A 27,641-nucleotide genomic window follows, 5' to 3' on the forward strand; every position below is an offset into this window, starting at 1 on the left:
GATAAAGCGTATCGATTTTGCTATAGAACCGAGCTTCCGCATTTCTAAAAAATTAATGATTAGAATTTTTGAACAACCACGTGTTGCAAATCCAGTGCAGCCGCCGAATGGCCGCCCCAAATTTGCGCCGTGCCTGCTTCCTTAGAAGCTTCGCCGTGACATTCATCTTTACCGGTTAAAAGTAAGAAAAAGGAGTTCGTTTCGCTGTTCCTATTCCAAAACGGCAAATGGAAATGAAAATTCCTTTTGCTATCTTCTGGTTTGCCCTTTTACCGGTGGATTCCTGTGGGACCCACACTGCGCAATCTCATCTTCTCCCACCATTTTGCCGCGATCGTTATATGTACCTCTCTTCGCAGCAATTAATGGCGGAGCTGGGCAGGCATCCGTTGTTTCTTTCCATTACTCATCCTTATTGATGAACAAAGATTGAAACTTGTTGCTTGGCAATCTCAAATAGCAGATACCAAACAACCCATCTGCAAAAAGGAGAAAGTTGAGGAGTTCAATGGAGAAAAGAGACCCAGAGATCATTACAGAGAAGGAACAGATGAGGACATGGTCAAGGTCCATGAAAGCCAAAGGCAAAACTATCGGTTTGGTCCCTACAATGGGTTACCTCCACAAAGGCCACATCTCGCTCATTGAAGAAGCAAGGAAACATACCGAACTGCTTGTGGTCTCAGTCTATGTAAACCCAGGTCAGTTCTCTCCAACCGAAGATCTATCCACATACCCATCAGATTTTCAAGGCGATCTCGACAAACTGAAGGCGTTGCCTGGTGGTGTTGATGTTGTATTTCACCCTTACAACCTCTATGATTACAGAAACAGCGGTAGTGAATCTGTAGAGAGTGATACAAGCAGTGGTGCTACTCGCGTTAATATTAACAATGGTGATGCGAAAGAGGAGGAAAGAGAGAAAGCGGTGACGTCTTGCATCGAAAGGGGTCAATCTGGACATGAGACATGGATTAGAGTTGAGAAGTTGGAGAAGGGACTTTGTGGGAAGAGCAGACCTGTTTTCTTTAGGGGAGTTGCCACTATTGTGGCTAAATTGTTCAACATTGTAGAGCCCGATGTGGCAGTCTTTGGGAAGAAGGATTATCAGCAGTGGCGAATTATTCGTCGAATGGTAAGTCTGCTTACAATGGAGTTAATTTATTAATTGTTTTTGTGGGTATATATATCTATTGCTTTTCCAAGTATTGGCTTTTTTTATATATAGATTTGATAAATGTTCTAAATGTTATGTGTGTGGGAAGTCTCCAAGAAAGGAAGCAGGGAATTCTGAAAAAAACATAACTTCTAAATGATTATGGTTGGTTGACCCAAAAAATTTAATAGGTAGTAATAATAATTATAAAAAGAGAGATCACTTTTTCTCTTTGCTATTGCTAGTGAAGTAGTAAGAATTATTCAGAGAATGACATTCAAACAACTGCTCAGCTGGCAAGCAGCCTAGTTTTGGTGATAAGAATAAGAAGCTATTGAGATGTTGCGAGTTCTCTGATAGTTTTGTTTTGATTTTTTTTTTTTGTTTTTGTTATTTTGGGTATTAAGTTCTCTGATAGTTATGAGGATAATATTCATGTTCTCCCATTGGTGTGTTGTTAGGGCAGTGTTCATGTTAAAATGATTATATGGGCGAGCAGTGATTTCCTATTAGGACTATTGTAATAACGTTTTTTTTTTTTGAGTAATATTAAGTACAGACCACACCGTTCCTGAAAAAGAAAAAAAGAAGAAGAAAGAGTAGAAACTCTGGCCTTCTGATGCTTCATTTCAATACTCCCAGTTTTCTCAGGTTTATAGATTAAATGAGAATGTGAAAGTGGTAACATTCAATCATCCTGAGGTTTTCTACTTTAAAGCTATGTTCAAAGATGACACAGCCCCAATTAACCCACAAATCAGAAAATCAGAAACTAGGACAGGAATTAGTTAGGGTCTGAAACAAACCAGCCAAACCAGCCACCAAATTCATGATTGAATCAAGATTGGATGAACCTTATATGTTGGTGAAGAATTACTGCAAGTTTTGGTTGATTCCAACAGTTGGATTGTGAGATATGGAAGTTTACTGAAACTAACAACTTTCGGAGTTATGATTTGATGGTGGAAGGGATAGATGGTTGAATTGATGGAATGAATGAATGGGAAGGTATGGTGAGATGGTAGGCTAATAATACCAATAGAGCTTCTGAGATGTGTGGTGGACGAAGAAGATTTCAGTCAATTAAAGCTTCAATAACTCCTGGGTTAAGTAGGATGATAGGAGGAGTCCTAGCACAGCAGCTTTGAATCAGATGAAATTCTCTTCAGGTCAACAGCACATGCAATTCGATGGAGGCTTTCTTCGCTCAGCAACAAGATCTTAGTCTTTAGCAAAGTAGAACCCTAACAGGAAGGGACTAAAATTGAGAATAGGAAGTAGAAAAGATAGGGTTATTCAGCTTTCTGAGCTAGGTTCTTCAACCCTAGGATTCTGCAGTTGACAGCAAGGTTCCTTAAATCCTATGTTTCAGTTCTAACAGGAAGGCCCTAGACCTTTTTATCACTCAAATTGGATATGAGAGTAACATACTTGGGCAAAGCTTCATTAGTGAGTATCCAAATCATTTTATGGGCTCAGACAGCCTAGTATATCATATATATAGAATTCTCTTGCTTGTTCAGCAAGTTCAATAAGAATTGAACCTTACTATATTTAGAAATAGAAACTACTAGTCAGGGAGATGAAGCTAATTATCTCCAAAACTAAAAAGAAACATTAATAAAAAAACCCAAGCTAACAAAGTTAGAACTAAATAGAATCTAATAAAATCTTCAGTTGTTATAAAAAAGACCTATTAATCTTGTCTTCAGCCCCCACAGAATCTTCTAATATCATTCACACAAAGGCAGAAGAGTTGGCCTCTTTTTGGCCCTTTTAGAAGATCAGCTGGGTTGATTTTACCTGGTCTAGTTGGTCCAATTGAAGCTGGTTAGGTTCGACATCATTTTCCTTGACAAATTGAATAATAGCTAATTTATTTTGAAACCTTAGGAATAATAAGTTAAATTTACCAGCAACAAAAATGAAACAAACAACAATAACTGAATTATCCTTGTCCCAACTTAATGGGGATGGCTGGATGGGTCCAAACCAAGGAACGAAGTATCGTTCGTTTCGCCCGGTTCGCTACCCAGCGAACCGGGCGATATGGCGAAATCTCGCTGAGATTTCGCTGCCTGATTTTTTTCAAATTTCAAAATGAGCCTGCAGGCTGCGGTGCGATTACCCATGTAATATAAATATAAAATTGATAAAAATAATATAAGAAATAATTACAAAAGGGGTGAGGATTCATGTAATAAATGCAAAGTTGAAAAGTACAAAAATAATATAAAAAATTCTTACAAAAAGTACAAAACGTCATTCAATCACGTAAAAGTATAATATAATAATATTATTTAAACGAAAATCGGTTTTTAACTCTCTCTCTCTCTCCCACCTTCGTCTCTGTTGTTCATCACTTCATCGTCTCTAACATCTCCGGCCTCTGCAGGTATTTTTTTCCCTTTGCAAGCTTTCACTCTCTCCTTTTCTCTTTTTTTTTCTCACGGCGACGCACAGTCGGAGACTGCCGGCGGCGATAATCGGCGGAATCTAACTCATCTCGTTTCGGAGCAACCTTTCGGTTCGCTCAGTAACGAAAACTGGCGAATTTCGATTTCGGCGAAATTCGCCGAAATTTCCTTCCATGGTCCAAACAACCATACAAAGAAAAATTTGAGGTCTGACGGGGAAAAAAATGAAAAGGTCATGACATAAGACATGAAAAATGAAAAATGACATAAATGCGGAATAATAAATTATAGAAATGAAGGTTGGAAGACTCTTAGCTAAATGGGGGGTATGGTATACGGATCCTTGCCCTCCAATATGTTCTATATATGGTCATACTTGGTATAGGACCTAGACTATGCAAGTTCTTCCACAAGTACTCCTACGATCATTTTAGGCCTGCTCCTATCTCTTTTAGTTCCTTTAGTTTGAATCATATCACTTTTCTTTATTGGGGCATCCCTAAGATTGTGTTGAATACGACCATCCCACCTTATACTTAAAGCTTGTCATAGATCAGGGTAGCTGCCAAGTCCTCTCTAATACATCCATTACATATCTTATACTTCAGAGATTTTCTACACGTCCATCTTAACACCCTTATCTCTGCTAGACATAACTTCTTAATATAATATTTCTTAACTGCCCAATATTCTAATAACTGGTCATACAACAGTTCTATGGAACTTCCCTTCAAACTTTTATGTCAGTCACACAACACCTTAGGATGCACCTCTCCACTTCATTTATCCCATTTAAATCTTCTTTGACAAAAATCATCCTCTATGTCAACGTTATTTGCTTATGATTCAGATTGACTCTATATCCCAAAATAGTCTCTCTCCTCAGTTTGTACCTTTCCACTATCCATTGTAGTGTGATTAGAATCACACATTATATGTTCCATCTTTGTTGTACTAATCTTAGAGCCTCTTCTTCCAAGGTTGATCTGATGCAGGCGCACTTGTTTGGTTAGACAAGCATGGTGCACTTGACTTGTCAGACTAGCATGATTGATTTTGGAAACCCAAGCCCAAACAAAGCTGGTCCAAGGCTTTTTGGTCTTACAATGGGTTGGAATAAGTAAGTTATTTATTTGTCTATTAATTGTATGGATAAGCTATGTGAGATTCTTATTTGAGTTGTGTAAAGCTACTAGGATTCAGTTCCCTTAAGTTTTCAATTTATTTAAGCTGTTTTATCCATCATCAGAACTGCTGCACCATTTGAGTGACCCAACTGCTGTTCCTGCAAGTTGTTTTCTGTTGCAACCACTGAAAGGTTGATAACTTCACAACCCTTCTTTAGAAGTTGCTGGGTTTTGAAGCATAGATCCATCCCATCAGCCACCAAACTCGATCCCTATCCTGGCACATCATATTACGTAGATTGCTCAACAGCCATTACCTTTTACTTCTGAACCCTACTAGACCTGAACCTGGGTTTTGTACTGGAAATATTTGGAGCTTAAACAATATATTTGTGACTGTTACCCTTGGGTTTACAGTCTTGCTATACACAGCTCTACCCAAACAGGATTTGTAGCAAAGTGAAAATATACAATCTAATATATGGCTACTAAAGCTGGTATGTAGCCTACTTCCCAGAAGTCAAGGCAAAACACTAATGTTCAGATAGTCACTCCGCCCTGGTCACTTGCCTAAGTGATGCGTTCAAAATCTGCTCAGCCCTTAGATCTCCTGTGGATGACCTACAAAAATGAACGTCAGATGTGGCCTGACCGCTGGGATCGGGAGTCCACCTCCGAAGGCTAAGTCAATTGATGAACTTAATCACGAACGGCTCTGGCTTGAATACGAGCTAAGGAATGAATAACGAGAATACGATTAAGATTGTATGTGTCCTTCTACCTTGTGGGTAGGTGATGTCTTGTATAAAGTGTACCTTCGAATCTCCTTCGTTGGATGTATTTGAGCCTTCTTCGGATAGCCGTCAGATCTTAACGGATAGATCTGTTGAGTGATAGATCCCTATTAGGTTGGACTAATAGATGACTCCTTTGATAATACGATCGTTATATGGTAGTTATCCATATAATAGCGATAGGCATTAGCCGCAAATGTTGCTACCCGTCTCTTTGACTATTAGTCCATTCCGATTGTAGCAGATTAAGGTGTGCTTGTGACTGATTTAGTTTTCTCCCTTAGCAAGCCACCTTTTGGACTCAGCTCGCTTGGAAGCGAGTCGATTCCTTTCATCCCGACCGGGGTCGAGGGTCGAACCAAGGTTGAACTGGGTTCGGTTATATTTTCTCCATATCACGAGCCCCTCAGACCAAGCGTTCGGGTGATTCCGAGGTCTTGGTTTTGAACTGGGTAATTTGTCGAACAATAGTTTTGCATAATCCTCAGCCCATTAAAGGCCTGAACTTAGCGCTGGTAAGGGCGGCTCTGGTGATGAGGCCTTTGCCTTAGTCCCTCTTGAGCAGTCGGACAGTGACAAGAAAACCTTAACTGCTCTTTGGCGTGACTTCGAAGTAGTTAGCCAACAGAAAAGAGCAGAAGAAAGTATTGAGGCTCCTTCTGCACTTCTTGAGTCTGGACCATCCAGAACTCCAAAGGCGACTGCCGAATCCTCTGGGCAGTCCAAACAACCTATCAAGTCCACCGATGGACCTGGTTCTTTTCCCTCCTCTTTTACCAAGGAGAACCTTCCTTCGGCCATCGAACACTTCAACTTTCCTTTTGAGTACCATCTTAGAGCCCCCACTTCTGATGAGAGGGTTAATTCGATTCTCCTTGGCGAATTTTCCCTGTATATAGATACTTTGGAAAGCGGAGTTCGCTTTCCTTTCTTCAATACCTTGTTTTCTGTCATTCTAAATCTTTGGGAGATTTGTCCTGGCATGCTCCTCCCCAATAGCTGGCGTCTTATCGTCGGCTTTCTGGGTTTATGTTTTGAACTTGGCATCACACCTTCTCTTCCTCTTTTTGTACATTTTCATGTTCTTTCTCTTTCCCATCCTCCTAGCTGGGTTGTTCTTTCCAAACGCAACAAAGTTGAGCTTGACTGGTCGGGCAATATTCTTGCCAGGGGAACTTGCCCTTCCAATCTTAAGGGGTGGCGCAAGCGGTATTTCTTCTGCCGAGCACCTCGATCAGATTTGAACTTCCCAACCACCTGGAAACTATACGCTTCATATTCTGAGGGCAACTGGGTCCCTCAACTATCCAAGGAAGACAGAGCAGCTGTCAGGAAAATCAAGTTAATTCCATGGTATTAAGAGATACATGGATATGAGATAGAATACAACTCCATTCTTCAATACTGGGGGCTGGCTCAACGTGAGCTTTCTAACCATCACGTTTTGCTTTCTTGAATGTACTACAAACTTATTTCAATTTTCTGATCTTTGTCCTTCTTTGCAGTGCCTCCAAGAATTAATCCAGACAACTTTCGGATGAAGGCTGCCAAGGCCTTTGTGACTGCAGAGCAACGGTCTCCTCGAGCATTGACTGCAGAACAGGTGGCCTCTATGCCTCCTCCTAGACCCTTCTTATAAGGGTATAAGAAACTTGAAGCCAGTGGTTGAGGCTTCGGGGAGAGGGAAAAGACCGATGGTGGAAGAGGTCGAAGTCCCCTCTCCCGTCCGAACCAAAAGGAAGCATGACTCGGTCGATGCTTCTGCCCCGAAGAAATCCAAAAAGAATAAAGATTCCGAGGAGATCTTCGTCCCTCAATGGTCATTGGCGGTGACAGACCGAGTCACGCAAGACCATGAGAAGGCTGCTGAGTGGAGCTCTCTCGGTCTTACGCCTGCCGATCGATAGGCTTTTGAAACCCTGCAAGACGACGCTCTCGTTCGTCTCTCCACGAGGTATTATTTTTCTTGGTTTTTTGCTACTTGCTTTGTAATCTCTCCTGGAATTTTGGATAATTCTCCTGCTTTCCTAGGAATGCCGTGTTGAGCTTCTACGAACACATGGAGGCCTTGAGCCGAGTTGGTCGTAGCGGCTCCTTACTGCAGACTCGTGAAGAGAATTTGGCGAAGGCCAATTCTGAGGTGGACCGGCTGAAGAAAGCAGCCGAAGAGTCAAAAGAGGAGAATGAGCAGGTCATTAATTCTTTGAAAAAGGATCTGGACTTGTCGATCAATCGTGCTGCTGCTGCTGAATACGAAGCTAAGAAGCAGAAAAATCTTGCTACTGCGAGCACTGACAGCCTCGAGCTTCAAGCCATGGAGAATGAACGTCTAAAGAAGATGGCAGTTCCCAGCAAACCTGAACATCTTTCACAAGATCTTCGGAGGGACTACATTCGGAAGTACCGAACAGCATTCCCTTCCAGCAATCTAATGATTCAATTTAACCTTCAAGCTTACCGAGCGGAGCAGAATGATGTCTGGAAAGATATTCTTGAAGCTGACCCTTCCTTTAACACAACTCCCTTCCGGAGCGTATGCCACAAGGAAATCTTTGAGAAGCTTGAGCTGCCTTTTCCAGAATGGGTTTGGGAGGAAGAGGACCCTATTCCAGCAGATCCAGATATCGAGAAGTTTCTTGATGATTCACCGCCTCTTCCTGAAGAACCTCCAAAGTCTGCCTCAGACAAAGATCCTTAATTGAAGATGGCGCTCGGGAAATCAAAGGAATACGCTTAGGAGCGTTAATTTGGTTCTTACCAAACCCTTTATGACGCTTGACAACTTTATCTCCCGACTGCTCCTTCTTGATGACGAAGCCCAAACGTTTCCTCGTATTTGCATACAAATTGTTCTTCTTAAGAAATTGGGAATACTTTCTTATTTAATACTGGTGCGAAGGTTGGTATTTGACCAGTATCCTCGAAACAGTGCACATTGTTTCGAATTTGAAGCGCCGTTATCTTCTGACCGTTGATCCTGCATTTTTCGGAATTCGAAGCATCTCTTCCATCCTAACCCTTGATTAACTTGGGCTTTCAACCGTCGCATCACTCCCTGTGGCTATTTAAGTTCCTCAAGGGTGCTTCATCTTTGTCCTCGCTATCTGCAAGTCATTCTTGTCTGCTAAATTTGCAAAGTAGCATTTTGCCTTTGCTGCCTCTGTACTCTTATCCTTCAATGATATCTCGATCAGAACTTGAACAAGTGAGTTTTCTCGTCTGGTCATTCGTTTTATCATGAACTTCTTCTTCTCCCTGAGTAATCTCCATAGTAGTCATACTTGGGGTTTACTCATTCCCGAAGTTCCTTGCTGGATACTCCCTGCATCGTCTGTTCTTCAGAAATCTAGGGTTTTCCCTTTCTGCTATATTTTTGGTTAATTTCTTGTACTGACGATGCTTGCTTTTCCTTCGTAGTGCCTCCAAGAATTAACTTGGATAATATTAGGGCAAAATCTTCCAAGAAGACTGCTCCAGTGTTGACGAAGGTTGTTCCCTCTGAGGTGATTGCTGTTGGTGAATCTTCTAAATGCGGGGAGATTGCTGTTGGTGAGTCTTTAGTTCAGATTCCCACAGCTTCCGCTGATACTTCTCCCACGTTTCCTTCGCTGAGAGAGGCCGTTCGGTCTTCCAAAGAGGATGTGGCTCCCTGCGTCGCTGTTCGCACTGTCGAAACCCCTGCTAGCGCTACGCTGGAGTCTTCTTCCATGATGAGGACCTTTCGGTCTTCTAAGAAAGATGTGGTTCCTTCGGTCATCGTTCGGGCCTCCGAACCTGACTCTAGTGCTTGTTTGGCATCCTCCTCCAATCCTTCAATTATGGAGGTTTTCGAGGAGGCCGAGGATTCTACTTCTAGGAAGCGCCCTCGGTTAAATGATGATGTGTTCCAACCTTCCTGGTCGGTGAAGAGATCTGACTTGGTGACAGGCGATTTTGACAAGGCACTAGAATGGTGCACTGCTGTCCAAATGCCTGCCAAAAGCAGAGCCTTCTCTACGGTCCCAGATAGGGAATTTATAAAATCCCTGGTGATGTAAGTTTCTCTTCATTCCCTTTCGTTCTGAAGATTTTTCTTTTGCTCTTGACTAACTCTTGAGTTGTTGCAGGAGTCTCGTTGGTAATTTCCACAATCAAGTGGAAGCAGCCTTTGGACTCAGTAGACTGAGTGATGAGCTTTCCAGGCTTCGGGAAGAATCCAGAGCCAAAGATGTTGAGATTGCTCGTCTTGGAAACAACTCTTGGGAGATTGCTCGAGTGAAGAATTCCGAGAACGAGCGTCTTCGTTCGGATTTGGATGGTGCCAGGGAGAAAATCCGAAAGCTGGAGCGAGAAATTGAAAAGCTTTCAGCCGGGGCGAAAGGGTCTGGAGCTGTATCAACGCCCCAAAGGCAAGCTATTACCCTTTTGCCCGAGTCCCTTCCGACTGATGTTCGCAGGGCTTGCATCTTCAAATATTTGCAGAGTAAGCCTTTTGTTGACATGCTGAACGCTTATAACTTGCAGGCATATCGAGACGGTGAGAACGAGGTATGGGAATCGATACTAAGAAATCCTTATTTCAACACGACTCCCCACCGCACCAATTGTCATCCCGAAGTGTTTGCAAAGTTGGGACTTCTTCTTCCTGCCTGGGCCAAGGACGTGATGGACTTTCCACCTCCAGATCCGGATATAATGCATCATCTTGATGACTCTCCTCCTTTGTCTCCTCTTAAAGGATTCAGCTATGAATAGCTTGCCTTGAATGCAGGTTTGATCAAAGGCCAGGCTTCTTCAAGAAAAGCTGGATAAAGAGTATGGAATTGCGGAGGATTTTGTAAGTTGGAGTTTACAGAATGTTTCGCAATCCCCGAGGGAGAGAAACAAATGATAACATATGTTTTCCCGACTCTGTTCTTCTTGACTCTGTGTTGCTTTTGACAAAGCTGCTTTGATCTTGTTTTAGAGTTCTTCACGATCACCGATGATGATTTTCCTTCTTGACCGAACGAAGATTGTATCCCTACACTTGTTATCTCATATGTATATTTGATGTAAAGATTGGCCCCTTCTGGTCGTTTAAAGGAATAAAGAATTAACTTCATCTTTGAACTTTGTCAGTCACTTGAGTCTCTGTTGCAGTAGGTCTCAATTGTTTTAAAACAATGCCTTTACTTAGAGATTTCCGTAGAAATTCTATAAGTTTGAGAAGGACTCACTCGGGTTTTAAACCGACGCCTTGTAGAAGGTCCCACACGGGTTTTAAACCGATGCCTTTACTTAAGGATTTCCGGAGAAATTCAATAAGCTTGAGAAGGACTCACTCGGGTTTTAAACCGACGCCTTGTAGAAGGTCCCACATGGGTTTTAAACCGATGCCTTTACTTAAGGATTTCCAGAGAAATTCAATAAGTTTGAGAAGGACTCACTCGGGTTTTAAACCGACGCCTTGTAGAAGGTCCCACACGAGTTTTAAATCGATGCTTTTACTTAAAGATTTCCGGAGAAATTCAATAAGCTTGAGAAGGACTCACTCGAGTTTTAAACCGACGCCTTGTAGAAGGTCCCACACGGGTTTTAAACCGATGCCTTTACTTAAGGATTTCCGGAGAAATTCAATAAGTTTGAGAAGGACTCACTCGGGTTTTAAACCGACGCCTTGTAGAAGGTCCCACATGGGTTTTAAACCGATGCCTTTTGATTTTGTCGCTGGATCTGATCTTGAGCGTTGTGTTGCCCCCAATCAAAAGATAGTGTGTTGAAAACTGAGAATTGTATTGATTGAGTTGAATACTGTTACATCATAAATGAAAATGATAATCTCCTCAAGGATAATATTTCTTTAAGTGCCTAGCATTCCACGAACGATCCAACTCTTTGTTTGTTGTCATGTTCTTTGGCTTATACGCTCCCGAACCGACTGGTTTAATAACCATATATGGGCCTTCCTATGAAGGGTTCAATTTCCTCTGATGGCGTGAGTCTGAAGCTAAGGTATTCCTTAATACCAAGTCTCCCGCTATGTACCGACGACTCTTCACTCGGGAATTGTAATGTGACGCTATCCTTCGTTGATAATGTTGAGTTTGTGCTATTGCTTTTGCACGAACTTCATCTAATAAGTTAAGGCTATCTAGCAGTCCTTGTTCGTTTGCCTTTTCTTCAAACTCTTTTTCCCGTAGTGTTCCAGCCATTACTTCAACAGGTGCCAATGCTTCAGATCCATAAGCCAGTTTAAAAGGAGTTTCTCCTGTGGGTGTTCGAACCGTAGTTCGATAGGCCCACAGAACGTTGTGCAATTCTTCGACCCATAAGGCTTTATCAGCTTCGAGTCTCTTCTTTATCCCCTCAAGTAATGTTCGGTTTGTAACCTCCACTTGGCCGTTGCTTTGGGGGTATGCCATTGATGACATATGATGCTCGATCAGATAAGTATTGCAAAATTGTTCAAATTGTGGATTATCAAATTGAGTGCCATGACCGGTCACGATTAATTTTGGCATCCCGAACCGATAAATGATAGACTCGAGCACGAACTTCTCCACCTTTCGTTCAATGATGGTTGCCAGAGCGCTAGCCTCGACCCATTTGGTGAAGTAATCAATCGCTACTATTAGATATTCTCTTCCGCCAGATGCCTTGGTGAATTTTCCCATGATATCGATTCCCCACATCGCAAAAGGGATGGGGTCTAGAATCGAAGTCAAGGTTTCAGCTGGGCTTTTAGATACCGTAGCATGGATTTGACAATTGCTACACTGACGAACATATTCCATAGCAGCTTGTTGAAGCTTAGGCCAATACAGACCGAGCCTTAAAATTTTGTGTGCCAGGGCCCGACCGCCCATATGAGCCCCACAAATTCCTTCATGAACCTCGGCCAGAGTTAATTCCGATCCTTCGGGACCCAAGCATCTTAAGAGGGGTCCAGCATAGGATCTTTTGTATAGCCTTCCATTCTGCATTATGAATCGTGCTGATCGTACCTTGATTAATCTTGCTTCTTTCGGATCTTCTGGCAACTTATCATCTCTCAGATATTCCACGATCGGATCCATCCAATATCGTTCAGCTTCAATATAGGATACCTCCTTCTCCCGGTAACTTGGGATTGTTACTTCCTCTATATAGATCAACAACAACAACAACAACAACAATAAGCCTTTTCCCAACTAAATGGGGTCGGCTACATGGATTCTTGCCCTCCAATCAGTTCTGTTCAAGGCCATGCTAGATACAAGGCCTAAGCTATACATATCCTTTCTCACCACTTCTCCTAAGGTTATCTTAGGTCTACCCCTAGCTCTTCTAGTTCCTTCAATATGGATTATATCACTTCTCCGAACAGGAGCATTTATAGGTCTCCGTTGAACGTGACCGTGCCACCTCAAACGACTTTCTCTAAGCTTATCACTTATGGGAGCAACTCCCAGGACCAACTCTAATATGATCGTTTCTTATCTTATCCATCCTAGTTTTGCCACTCATCCATCTTAGCATTCTCATTTCGCACCGAGTTTATCGATATGATTCTTTTAACAGCCCAACACTCGCACCGTACATCATAGCTGGTCGGACAACGGTCCTATAAAATTTTCCTTTAAGCTTTAATGGAATACGCCGATCACATAAGACCCCGGATGCACCTCTCCACTTCATCCACCCTATTTTAATTCTTTGGGAAACCTCATCTTCTAAATCACCTCTTTTACTTATGATTGAACCTAGGTACCTAAAACAATCACTCGACGAATCTCTTTATCGTCAAGTATCACCACTTCATCATCGCCCGATCATGACTAAAGTTACAAACTAGATATTACGTCTTCGATCTACTAAGTTTAAAGCCTTTTGATTCCAAAGCTACTCTCCATGATTCTAATTTGGTATTAATCCCCACTTGGGTCTCATCAATCAACACAATATCATCCGCAAAGCATACACCGGGGACCTCATCTTGAATGTCTTTGGTTAATTCATCCATTACCGTGCAAATAGATATGGGCTTAAAGTTGACCCTTGATGAGCCAAGATCGAATACTTTGTCCCCCATTAACACAGTCACGAACCATAAAATCCAACTATATCACATATTACGCAACACTTCTTCCAGACTGCCAAATTAACGCAGGGACCTATCATAAGCTTTCAGGTCAATAAATACCATATGAAGGTCTTCCTACATTTTTATACCTTCCATAAGTCTCCTAATTAAGTAAATAGCCTCCGTTGTAGATCTTCCCCGCATAAACCCAAATTGGTTCTCCGTAACTTCCTCTATATAGATCGAAGGGTCTAAATTCTTTTCCTTGGCATTAGCTAGTCTTGATAGCTCATCTGCCATCGTATTTTCTTTTCTTGGGATCTGACATACTTTCAGATTCCTGAATTCTTTTTGCAATGCTTACATAATTTATTGATATTTTAGCAATCGGGGTTCTTTGACACCATACTCTTTTTTTACTTGATTAACAATAAGCCGTGAGTCACTAAAAATAGTTACCTCCGCTATCGCCAATGCTTTTGACAATCGAAGTCCAGCTATTAGAGCCTCGTACTCTGCTTCATTGTTACTTGCTTCGAATGCGAATCTTAATGCATACCGAATAATAAAACCTACTAGACTTTTCAAAAGAATTCTAGCCCCTGCTCCTTGCTTATTACTCGAGCCATCCACGTATACCTCCCAAACGGTCGGAATAGTGGGTTCTACAATCTCCTCCACTGGTGCAGTAGTCTCTACTACGAAATCGGCCTATGCTTGGGCTTTAATTGCCGTTCGAGGCTTAAAGCTTACTTGGAACTCGCTGAGCTCAACCGACCAAGCTACCATTCTTCCAGACAAATCAGGTTTACGAAGAACTTTACAAAGGGGAAAAATAGTAAATACCTTGATTGGATGAGCCTGAAAGTATGGCCGTAGTTTTCTAGTTGCTATCATAAGAGCCAAAGCCTGCTTTTCGATCTGAGAATACTGTGTCTCTGCGTCGAGTAATACGTGGCTGACATAATAGATTAGCCACTGCTATTTGTCTTTTTCCCGAACGAGTACCGCGCTTACTGCCGAGGGGGATGTTGCTAAATATAGTTGCAAAATTTCTCCCTTTTCTGGTCGGGACAGTAACGGTGGTCTTCCTAGTGTTTCCTTCAGATCTTCGAAAGCCTTCTGACACTCTTCAATCCATTTCGCCTCCTTATTGCCCCTCAAATCTTTGAGTGCTTTGAAAAAAGGTAGGCACTTTTCTCCTGACTATGAGATGAACCGGTTCAACGCGGCTACTCTCCCCGTTAAGCATTGCACATCTCGAACAGTTTTGGGCGTTTCCATATCAATCAAAGCCTGTATTTTGGCTGGATTAGCCTCAATACCTCTTTGTGATACCATAAAGCCCAAGAACTTGCCCGAAGAGACTCCGAAGGCGCACTTTTTCGGATTCAGCTTCATTTGGTATTTCCGCAGTACTGAAAATACCTCCGCTAAATCCTCAATGTGTTTTGCCCTCGCAGTGCTCTTTACCAGCATATTGTCAACATATGCTTCCACGTTCTTCCCGATCAAGTCTTTAAAAATTTTGTTAACAGCTCTCTGATAAGTAGCCCCTGCATTTTTCAGGCCAAACGGCATGACTTTGTAATAGAAACTCTCACGATCAGTCATGAAAGCCGTAAACTTTTCGTCCTCTTTGTTCATGAGGATCTGGTTGTATCTTGAGTATGCATCCATGAAACTCAATGTTTCATATCCTGCCATGGCATCTATCTTGGGCAACAGATAACAATCTTTTGGGCAAGCCTTGTTGAGATCTGTGTAATCTGTACACATTCTCCACTTTCCATTTGCCTTCTTGACCATTACCACGTTGGCCAACCAGACTGGGCATTCTATGGGTTCAATGAAACCAGAGTTCTTCAATTTTTCAACCTCACCCCGAACAGCTTCATAATTTTCTATGGAGAAATTTCTCCTCTTTTGAATTACCGGTTTCACCTTCGGATCTATCCAAAGTTTATGTTCTGCAACCTGCCGATCAATTCCCGGCATATCCTCCGTAGACCACGTGAACACATTGCTGTTTTGCTGAAGAAAAGACTTCAGCTCCTTTTTGAATTCTTCCAGTTGCTCAGACCTGATATAAGTAATTCTTTTTTCGTTATCGGGATACAGCTGAATTTGTTCCAACTTCTCGACTGGCTCGGGCCTTTGCATCTCTGCCTCATCCCGATCGTCTCGTACTTCTATTGGTAACGCAGTTACCTTTCTCGGGCCCTCCTTATCCTTCAAATATGCTATATAGCATTGTCATGAAAATTTTTGGTCAGATGAAACCTGACCAATTCCCATTTTTGTTGGAAATTTTATCTTTAGGTGCTTTGTTGAAACTATGGCACCTAACTTCGATAAGGATGGCCTTCCGAGGATGACGTTGTAAGCCGGAAGTTCTCGAACCACCAAGAAATTTACCCGAACAGTAGCCTCTTTGGGGAAGCTTCCAATCAACAGATCTAGCTGTACTGATCCTTCTGCTATTGCGGACGATCCCGCAAAGCCATATATGTGTGTGGATGATGGCTCCATCAAGTCTTCATCCACTTTAAACTTTTGATAAGCTGTATAAGATAAAAGGTCTGCAGCAGACCCGGTGTCAACTAACACCCTATGCACTTCTCGGCGTGCGATTTCTACCTTGATGACTATTGCATCATCATGAGGTAAACAGACGCTTCTTTCATCTTCTTCGCCGAAGGTGATCGAACCCTCACCATCCTGCCTTTTAAGCTTCGTGTTTCTCCGGTTCCAACAAACTTGGATTTGGCTTTCAGCTTCAGGAGCGACTCAGGTTAGGGACTTCCAAATATTGTTAGTATGGGTGACCGAGTGGCATTGATCACTTCCTTACCTTTCTTAGATTTAGGAGCCTCCGTGGGTTGTTCTGGACTAACCGAACGTTCCCTCTTGTTACCTGTGTCTCACGGTTCCGCTCGTCTCCCTCTGACGAAATTGGACAAGTGTCCTTGAGATATCAATCTTTCAATATCCGCCTTTAAATGTTTGTAATCATAGGTATAATGACCGTAATCTTTGTGGAAACGGCAATACCTTTCTCTATCCTGCTCCCCAGGTTTTATGGGAAGCTTTGGAGGCCATTTCAAGATATTCTGTTTCTTGATAATATTTAAAATATCAGCCCGAGGAGTATTTAATGGAGTATACTCACTGTTACCGGGAGATCTTTGCTGCCATGCCTGGTGAGGCTTTCCAACTCGATCAAGAACATTCTGCTTCGGCCTCTGCTTGTTCTCAGGGGCCTTCTGTTCTTTTGTAGAGGCTTTATTATCCCCCTGGCGTGCATCTAGGATCTCCGTCACCTCTGCCTGCTTCTGACACCTTTGCACCAGTTCAGTATAAGTGGTAGGCATGTCTTGAAGTAGTAACTCCAAGAGTCGTCGGTTAGTGAGTCCAGTGAACAAAGCAGTTTTAGCTACCTGTTCATCCAGATTCTCTATCTCTATTGTGACCCTGTTAAATCTTTTCAGATATTCTCGAATCGATTCATTTTTCCCTTGTTTGATAGTGAACAAGGTCTCCTCGGTCTTTTTGATCTGGATTCCACTTTGGAATCGTCCTATGAATTTTCGCGCCAATTCTTCAAAATCCACGATCCTTCCCTATGGGAGATTCGAAAACCATTTCTGTGCCGCTCCAGTCAAGGATGAACCGAAAACCCTGCAAAGGATTTCATCGGAATTTCCCGCAGCAGCCATAGTCTGCTGATAGTAACTGATGTGAGCAGTGGGATCTCTCGAACCATCGAACATGGAAAAGGTCCGCAAATGGAAATTGTGAGGAAACTGATATCCAACTATGGCTTCAGCAGATGGAGTTTCTGAATAACCGAATAGATATCATCAGTCATTCTCCCTCTCGCCAATTGTCCGAGTTTTTGATTGATATTGGCCAATTCTTGACCAATATGCGCTGATCGATGACACGATCATTCTCCTGAGCTGCACGCCTGATAGTTGGTGAGTGAGTTCGTACTCCTGCACCCAACCTCGTATTTGAATCGGTTGTGCTTCCTTGCGGTCCTTCAAACCGATCATCTCTCATTGGGAGTTCTCCAGTTCTCCTAGGTTCTCTTTCTCGCCTCCGGTCACCTTCCCAAAAATTCTGGCCGACATTCTGGTCATCGATCAGTCTTTGCTCCCATTGTAATGCGCACCTTTCCGCATCACGGTGATTAGGTGCTTGCGGTGCCACCACTTGTCTGGTCAGCATACGGAGCGTCTGACTCACCTCCAATAATTGGAGTTTCAGTTGATCCAGTTGATATTGAAGTAGATCTGGAGGATTATTACCTCCCTGTCCACCATCTTCCCGTACTTCAAGAGGTCGACTTCCCTCAGGGATATCTGGATTATTTGCTCCGGGAATTTGAATGCCAGCATCTCGCTGGGCCACAGCAGCCGCTGCTGCTGCCGATGATCTAGTAACCATGGCTTTCTGAAGCGCTTCCCACAGACAGCGCCAAATGATGCGTCCAAAATCTGCTCAGCCCTTAGATCTCCTGTGGATGACCTGCAAAAACGAACGTCAGATGTGGCCCGACCGCTGGGATCGGGAGTCCACCTCCGAAGGCTAAGTCAGTTGATGAACTTAATCACAAACGGCTCTGCTTGAGTACAGAGCTAAGGAATGAATAACGAGAATACGATTAAGATTGTATGTGTCCTTCTACCTTGTGGGTAGGTGATGTCTTATATAGAGTATACCTTCGAATCTCCTTCGTTGGATGTATTTGAGCCTTCTTTGGATAGCCGTCAGATCTTAACGGATAGATCCGTTGAGTGATAAATCCCTACTAGGTTGGACCAAGGTAAAAAATTCGATCGAAATGAACATTTCGACCTTGGAAAAGGTCGAAATTTCGACCGAAACTGGATACTTTTTTCCTGATTCTTGAAAACTCAATTTCGAGCCTCAAATGCACTCAAATTGATTTGGATTTTTGCATACTAGCTATTTCAAGCATAATAAACACTATAATAACTACTAGTTTACTGAAAAACTACTGAAAATGTAACATCCAACATTCCACGTATATAGTACATGAATCAGAGAAGAAGCTGTATTGTTATTACTTACAAGTTACAAGTTACAAGTTACAAGTTACAAGTTACAAGTCTATTCTATTCAAGCCTCAAGGTCTCCCTCTTCCGTCTGCACCCCATACAAATGACAATATAACTCCCATGATGTTTATCCCCGCCCCATATAGTTTTGAACATAGTTAAGAACTGCACCTCTGTATGTGGCCTCATCCACATGCATAAGATTCCCTAACGGTGGGAAGTTGTGAATCTCCAAAGGAATTGGTGGTGGTGGGCCTTGTGGCTGTGGAATAGTGTGGAAGATCTGCTAAACAAATGAAAGACCACCCTGCCCCTGGCTCTCAGGACTAGGAGAAGGATAAGGATACTGATAAGGTCGCAGTGGTTGACTCCGATAATTGACAATGGGAGGGACACCATAAGCTCCATAGGCCGCTCCATAACCATAAGGCTCCAGTCGTGGCTGACTGGCCTGACCCTGAATTTGATAGCCAGGAGGGACACCATATGGATCTATAACCATAAGGACCATAACCATAAGTCAACTCGGTAGAACCAATACTCTCCACAGCAGTATCATATGAGGACTCTGCAGGCCTATGCCATCTGGATCCTCTGGAGGTGGAGGAGTTTCTAGCATCATCAATGCTCATTGATCTCATAGATCCCACCAAGCTCTCGGCATCGGATGGACGGTAGGACCCATATGATGGCGTGTCCTCTGTGCTCCAGCCATGCTGTCTCCCCTTCCCCTTCCTCGAATATGTAGAGGAAACATTTTTGCCTCGAGATGCAGCTCTAGTATGGTCTGAATCCTGTGTCGCGTGGGTGAGCTGACTCTCTCCGTGAATCTCGGTGGTCGTCCTCCCCCCCCCTTGACTCTCACGTACTGGTGGTGGTGGTGGTCTCTCCCTAGGATCAGCTGAATCCTGATCACTAGGTCCCACACCCTCCTCATCCCCTCCTCCATCATCATCATCACCGTCATCATCACCACCATTCGTCGTCATCGCCGGAGGCCTGAGTCACCTCATCCTCAGTGTCGGACCAGAAAATCAAATCCTCACTCTGGGTGGATGCACTAGGGTGTGGCACGAAGGGACCGGCGGGCTCTGCATGTGGCCTCCCCTCTTGGGCCATGAAGTCCCCCACATCAGCCCCCATCTCCTCTGCAATCTGACTATTAGGAAGACCTCCATCCTCATCCAAAGCAATCCGTCTCCACTATCCCCGATCCAGTCAACCATCGGGTTATCATCATCATCCATCTCAAATATGTCGGCCAACTCGATATTGGTGCTCTCTCTATCCATCCCCTGTCTAATATGATCCTCTCTCAGTCTCATATTATAGTGTAGGTAGACAAGGTCCTCTAGACGCTTTACACCCAATCGGTTGCACCTCTTCGAGTGAATGAGGTTGAAGGTGCTCCAATTTCGCTCACAACCAGTGGCAGAACATGTTTGGGAGAGCACTTTGCTTGCTATCCTACTCAAGTTGTGTGAATCACGTCCAAATTGCAACCACCACTCAGCTGCAACAAACATAGACTCCAAGTCATTTTAATACTTAAATAACTAAATTAAAGATAGAATATAATAATTAAATGTATAATGAAATAAATTAGAATCATGGAGAGTAGCTTTGGAATCAAAAGGCTTTAAACTAGTAGATCGAAGCAGAATATCTAGTTTGTAACTTAGTCATGATCGGGCAGATGATGAAGTGGTGATACTGACGATAAAGAGATTCCTCGAGTGATTGTTTTAGGTACCAGGTTCAATCATAAGTAAAAGAGGTGATTTAGAAGATGAGGTTTCCCAAAGAATTAAAATAGGGTGGATGAAGTGGAGAGGTGCACCGGGGCTAGGATCGGCGTATTCCATTAAAGCTAAAGGAAAATTTTATAGGACCGTTGTCCGACCAGCACGATGTACGGGCGAGTGTTGGGCGTTAAGAAGAATCATATAGATAAACCGGGAGCAGAAATGAGGATGCAAGATGGATGAGTGGCAAAACTAGGATGGATAAGATAAGAAACGATCATATTAGAGTTGGTCCGGGAGTTGCCCTATAAGTGATAAGCTTGAGAAAGTCGTTGAGGTGGCACGGCCACGCTCAACGGAGACCTATAAATGCTCCTGCTCGGAGAAGTGATATAATCCATATGAAGGAACTGAAGAGCTAGGGGTAGACCCAAGATAACCTTAGGAGAAGTGGTGAGAAAGGATATGTATAGCTTAGGCCTTGATCAGCATGGCCTTGAACAGAACCGATTGGAGGGCAAGAATCCATGTAGCCGACCCCATTTAGTTGGGAAAAGGCTTATTGTTGTTGTTGTTGTTGTTGTTGTATAATGAAATAAATGAATGAACTTACCAGTAGGGGCGGTTTCCCGTCCCGATACGGCCACAAAGACGACCGAAGCTCCCAAGTGGCATCCCTAAAAGCCTTTATCTAATATATAAAGAGAAAAAATAATAACTAGTTACTAGGTTAATGACTTAGTATAAAACTACGAATTGTGAATATCAAATGATTATAATCACAATCTCACCTCCATAAGGATGACTGCTTGTTTAGCTGTATCCGGTTCGAACTTCTCCAATACAGTTTGGACAGCATCCATCAAATCTTGCCTCATCCTAAGATTGTCCTTGTAATGGTACTTGGGATTTAAATAGTATGTTGTGTAAGAAAAAGTATGTCATAAAAGGGAATAGTTAATGCTTAATAGTGTGATAACATAATGAAAATTAAATTAAATACTAGACTTAACAACTCACTAGCCTTATGCAGTGGATGCTGCAACATAGACTCCCATCTACTGTTGATGATTTGAAGGACTTTCTTGTTGCCGCGTGGGTGGACCTGAGCAACTTGCTGCTTCATCCTATCTACTGCAGCAAATATGTGTGCTAGAGTAGGTTTTCTTTGTTGATCTACCATCCTCAACACATTCACCACATGCTCAAGCATCTTCACCACTATCCTCACATTGTGCCAGAAACTCTCATGAAGGATAGTCAACTGACCTCTCCTTCCTCCCACTGATGAAGAACCCTCCCAGTTAAACCACTCCTCTGATGCAAACATACTCCTAAGGCCAGTCTTCCTATTCTCAAAGCTCTGTAGTGCTATCCAATTAGTAGCAAATCTGGTTATGCCTGGCCTCACTAACTCACCCTGACACTTGTCCCTCATCATCCTTAATGCATAAGTGTGGTTATATATGAAGGTGCTAACATGTCGAGCTTGGTCCACCGTATTCTTCACAAGCTTGACCTTTCCAATCTCCTTCAACATTAAGTCAATGCAGTGAGCAGCACAATGAGTCTAAAAGAGCCTATATCTGTCCATCCATCAAGGCATCAAGCCATCAATACAAAGTTATAAAGTGTACATGTATATGTGTAATGTAAATATATGTATTTACAAATGAAAATTAATACTATATGTTTAGACTTTAGATACCCGGAATTCTCCCCGCATCTTCAACCCAAACTTTCTTGTAGTTGGAGCCATTATCGATCACAATTTGAACTACATTTTCCACTCCAACCTCCTTCACCACTTGCTTCAAGTAATTTGTAAATGTATTTTGCATCCTTCTTCTCACTGGATGCATCTACTGACTTGAGGAACACTGTCCTCCCATCACAATTCAACATGAAATTGATGATGGACTGTCTAGTGGGATCAGTCCAACCATCAGCCATCAGAGTCACTCCATAATGATTCCACATGGGCTTTAATCCCTTAATGTACTCATTTATGTCCTCTTTATGCTTAGGCAAATACACATTATATATCTCATATGGAGTGGGGCCCCGTACACCACTCCCACTCGCCTATCTCGCTTCAATCATATCTCTCGTAGTAGGGCCCCCGAGCTGTATGTGCTGGAACACTATGGTAATGCGCCCATTTGGAGAAAGCCATCCCCACTTTCTCCTTCACACTCCCCCATAAGTGCTGCAACTTTCTCTGTTTATGCTCAGGCCTCGCAAATAGGGCCGGATCATTGCGAAGAATCTCAAGATCCGGATCTCGTAGGATGTGCCGAGGAAGCTCGACCCCCTGTAGGGGCCCGTGGGATAGGAGCCTCCCGCCTCACACTCGAAACCTCCTCATAGGGACTTGGGAGCCACCTATGCCTCCCATACCTATCGGCTCTCTGAGAGGACCCACAACCCGCACCCCTCTCGTTGCCTCCCCGATGTCATCAATCCTCTCGTTGCTCCCTACTCATCATCATCGCCCTCCTCGCCTGATCGGCCTGCGGATCGGGGTCACTGTCTCCCGGCTCATCCCTACCATAACCCTCAGGATCTGGAAGGTCATCTAAGCAGGCATCCTCGAACTCATCCCTCTGTGTTCTCTTCTCTTTCCTCTTTCCTCTTTTGCTTTGTACCACTAATATATGAAGCCATTGCCTTCTTGACCTCTACAGGCACCTTTGGGCACCTTGTTACATCCCTGTTGCCACCAGCTAGATGCACCTTCAATCTAGTGGCCCCACCTCCTCCTATTTGTTTCTTACAGTAATTACACTCGTTCTTCCTCTTATCAGCTGTCAGTGGCCTCCCATGATCCCAAGCTATGTCTGACATCTTTAAAATAGAGTGCCTGATACAAGAAACACACACTAAGTATCTTGAAAAGCTCCCCAATATGCTCCAAAAATGACATACATGCTTCTAGTAATAACCTCCTATTTTTAAATATAAAAAATATATATATGTATAACTATATAAGTATTTTTTAATATATAAATAATTTTAAAATATATAAAATACACACTAACTATCTTAAAAATATCCACAACATGCTCAAAAAATTGCATACATGCTTCCACTAATACTCTCCTATTTTTAAATTTAAAACAGAAATTAATTATTTTTTTAATATTTAAATATATATATTTGTAATTATTTAAATATATATTAAATACAGTAAAATTACATAATTAACAGAAAAAAAAAAAAATTAATTCAACACCATCACAGCAATATGGTGTCTCAACTCTCACATACATTCATTTGAAGCTTATACATGTACTATACATAAACATTTTTAACAATATACATAATTTAGTAAATAATTTTTAATAACAGAAAAATAAAAAAATAGTAGGAAGAATAAAAAAATAATTTTGACACTACAAATTCATAGATCATCACTCTAAAGTAAACATATATAAATTTGGAAGCAATCTAACATGATTTAAGGCACAAATGAAACAAAAATAAAAAAATGAGGAAGTTGGTTACTCACCTTGCAAGATTTGAGAAAATGCACAAATGGAGGAGCAAATCAAGTGTTTGAAAGAAATGGAATACTAGAAATTAGGTGTAGAATGGGATGAAAGCAAGAGAAATGAGCAAAAATTGCAAAATCAGGTCGAAATAGCTCTGGCGATATGGCTCAAAATCTCGAAACAACGTCGAAATGGCGAAATAGGGTCGATTTTGGGTATTTTATAACCTGTGGAAGTGTCGTATCGGCCTGATATGGTATTGGCCCGAAATATCGACTCGTATCGACCGAAATTTCGGTCGATACGAAATGAAATGGATACTTTTCGTGCCTACTATTATATTTCGTTTTGAGTTGGATTTTTGCAGGCATTTCGATCGAAATTTCGACCATTTCAATCGAATTTTCTTCCATGGGTTGGACTAGTAGATGACTCCTTTGATAATACGATCGTTATATGGTAGTTCTCCATATAATAGCGATAGGCATTAGCCGCAAATGCTGCTACCTGTCTCTTTGACGATTAGTCCATTCCGATCTTAGCGGATTAGGGCGTGCTTGTGACTGAGTTAGTTTTCTTCCTCAGCAAGCCACCTTTTGGACTTGGCTCCCTCGGAAGCGAGTCGATTCCTTTCATCCCGACCGGGGTCGAGGGTCGAACCAAGGTTGAACCGGGATTGGTTATATTTTCTCCATATCACTAAGTATAGGTGAATGCGGTATAGCCAGACAGGGGGGAGGACCAGGGATGGTGAAGTAGTGAGGTGATGATCCTATGGGGTCGGGGTTGTCATGGAGGGGGAGAGATGGCCTTGAAAGAATTGTGCTTTTGCGCGATGGGGGTGACAATTGACTGAAAATCCAACCGTAGTTATAACATACTTATTCTAGACCTTATAGCACTTTCAGTGGATGGGAGACATGGTAATCAGGAAATGATGGGCGGGTTGAAGAGACAAAGTTGGGAGTGGGCCAAGATCCAGAGATGTGTTTGTGTTGAGGTGGTAGAGGGGAGAGTCAATGTTGGGATTAGAAATGGGCTTAGATAAAAAAGGGTAAGGTGAGTTTACCAGAATCTCGTAGAATTTCACATAAACAAGAAAACTCTTGTTCAAAGAATCTTCATTTCTGATTTTTTGTGCGTGTGAAAATCAAGATCCTCGTTTAACTATTCATGTGAGGATCAGATTATTTTATTGCACCATTGTTGATTTTTTGTTTGGTTTTTCTTTCTTTCAGGTTCGAGACCTTGATTTTTCGATAAATGTGATCGGTTCTGAAATAGTGCGTGATGATGATGGTCTTGCACTGAGTTCCCGTAACGTGCATCTCTCAACTGAAGAGAGGGCTAAGGTTCACTTGCACCTATTATTTCCCCTTTATCATTTTGTCTTTCACTTAATATGTAAACTTTGTACTTTGTAAAACATAAAAGATGTATATGTACACATTTGTTCGTTGTGCAGGCCTTATCCATCAACAAGTCATTGTCAAGAGCTAAAATTGCTGCACAAAATGGGCAAGTTTCTTGCAGCAAGTTGCAGGACTCGGTCATTCAAGCAATACAAGAAGCTGGTGGCAAAGTTGATTATGCTCAGGTATATCAATGAGAATTGAAATAAATTGTAATGGTTTCACTTGCCAGCAAATTTAACTCGAATTTAAATATTGACTAGAGAAATTAAACATGCACAGTAGATGTGAAGAGTAACATTTGTAAAGATAATAGGCTGCAAGCTATTGTGACAGTCGACTGCACAATCAGAATTACAATGGTCAACAGAATTTGAATTTGATAAACAGGGTTTACTTATGAACACCAAATCCAAATTTTGATCTCAATTGGGTATGCCAACATCATCAACTTAGAGATTTATGTATCCATTAGAGGTTCACAAAATTTTTTCTGTTCCAAAGCTCCTAACTTATACATGATATCTGGAGCTTTAGAAGCAGTACTGTGATTCTTCATGTCTTTTTAGGTTTGGAAGTTCTGTCTGGTTCACAGCATCAAGGGATACATCCACTAAGTGTTTATCAAACATTAAGTAGCTTTTTTTCTGATGGGAACATTAAGTACCTTAACAGATGTCTTGAATGGTTTATATGATGTTATCTGCAGAATGACACATTGGACTTAGGTGCTTACCTTCTGTTTCTTTACCATAGGTACAGTATAGCTGTATAGTACCTCTCTTGCTTTTCTTCTGGTGTCCTTCCATGACCAATTCTAGAGAGATCCCTGGCCCCCTCCCCCTTCTATTTTATTTGCTCTCTTTGGGCTGAGTTGATTCTTATGTGGGGATTTATTCATTTGGGGCTTTATGTTTGAAACAGGTATCAATTGACCTGTTTCTATCCATTTATAGTTATGACTCGGATTCACGTAGTGGTACGAGTGACCACTCTAATGGCTGTGAAGCAAATTATTAGATGTTCAATGTATCACCTTCGATTAAGATCCCAGTAGTGCCAATGCATTGAATGTTTGCTCAAGTTGTTGAGTTAATGAATCCTGCTATTTATGGAAATGGAGCCTATTTAGCTGATCCTTGCATGATATTCTGTGATCTTGTCTTTGGATGCAGATTGTAGACCAGGAAAATCTGGAAGCAGTTGAAGAAATCAAAGAACCTGTTGTAATTTTGTGTCGCGGCCTGGATTGGAAAAGTTAGACTGATCGACAACATGGAAATTGATGTGAGAATCTGACATTGAAACACTTGGTCGTCAACATAAGTGAAACCTAAAGGCAAAATAAAAGTTTGGATGTCTTGTTCATCCTGATTTGGGCACAACTTGCCAAATTTATCTGAATTAACAAACCTAGCCTTCTTCCTAGGGAAACTTTAGGATGATTGCATTCATTCTCATTCTGCTTTGATTTGTTGAGTGATTTTTATCACTTTATTTGCAGGGAAATGCCATAGTAGTCTAATTTGGAACAAGTATTTACTATATTGTTAGGGGTTTTCTCTTTCAAATTAGTTGTCTTTGCTGTTTTTGAGTTATATGATTGATTTCTTTTTTTTTTTAATGAAAACACAGGGCCTCTTGGTAATCAAGAAAGTAAGCAACCTGTGGATTGTCCAAGAGGACAAACTGTTTTAGAAAAGGACAAATTGCATATAGACCCCTGGATTTATAATTAATTACATCTAATGCTACTTATGAAAAGAAATTAATTACAAATACTCTCTTATTGAGTTATTGTTAATAGTAAAAAGCTAAATGATGATAGGGCAAGTAAGGAAATATTTGTAATTGATTTCTTTGTAAGGGTAATAGATATAATTGATTGCAAATCTAGAGGGTTTATATGTAATTTACCCTTTTGAAAATGATAATACTAGACAACCAAAAAGTTTTACAATGACATATTAACATCATTCCTCGTTTTTCAGACATAATAATAGTTGGTTGTTAGACATTAAAAGCCAAGTTTAGAGTATCAAACTTCCAATCATAAAGAATGGAAATCTGAATAAAAAGATTAGAGTAAATTATACTAGCACCCCAAAATGGAGGCCTTAAAGTACCGACACCCCACTTTAAGTTAAAAGCATAGAGACCTCAAAAATGAATTCTTATTGGATATATTTATCACTGAAAATAGTTAAATCACTATTTATTTTTAAAAATATCCTTATAATAAACATGTCTCAAAGTTTTACGGTAACAAATTGGACAAATATATCCAATGAAATTCCAATTTTGGGGTCTCTGTACCTTTTAAACATAAAGTGGGGTGTCAGTGCTTTAAGGCTTCCATTTTGGGGTACTAGTGCAATTTGCTCAA

General features: G+C 41.7%; 1 protein-coding gene across 1 annotated transcript; it reads left to right on the plus strand.

The window, feature by feature from the left end:
• The first annotated feature begins 172 nt into the window (after window positions 1-172).
• Window positions 173-26,884, plus strand: LOC148999925 (pantoate--beta-alanine ligase-like). Its single transcript, XM_089140599.1, is given in 5 exon segments — window positions 173-1,135; window positions 25,082-25,195; window positions 25,309-25,440; window positions 26,431-26,487; window positions 26,489-26,884. Coding segments are annotated over 5 exon segments (996 nt in total). The 5' UTR covers window positions 173-508; the 3' UTR covers window positions 26,555-26,884.
• The last annotated feature ends 757 nt before the right edge of the window (window positions 26,885-27,641 follow it).

This window comes from Hakea prostrata, chromosome 11 (genome assembly GCF_041222555.1).
Source record: "Hakea prostrata isolate BN-2017 chromosome 11, UWA_Hpros_2, whole genome shotgun sequence".
NCBI classification, from domain to species: Eukaryota; Viridiplantae; Streptophyta; class Magnoliopsida; order Proteales; family Proteaceae; genus Hakea; species Hakea prostrata.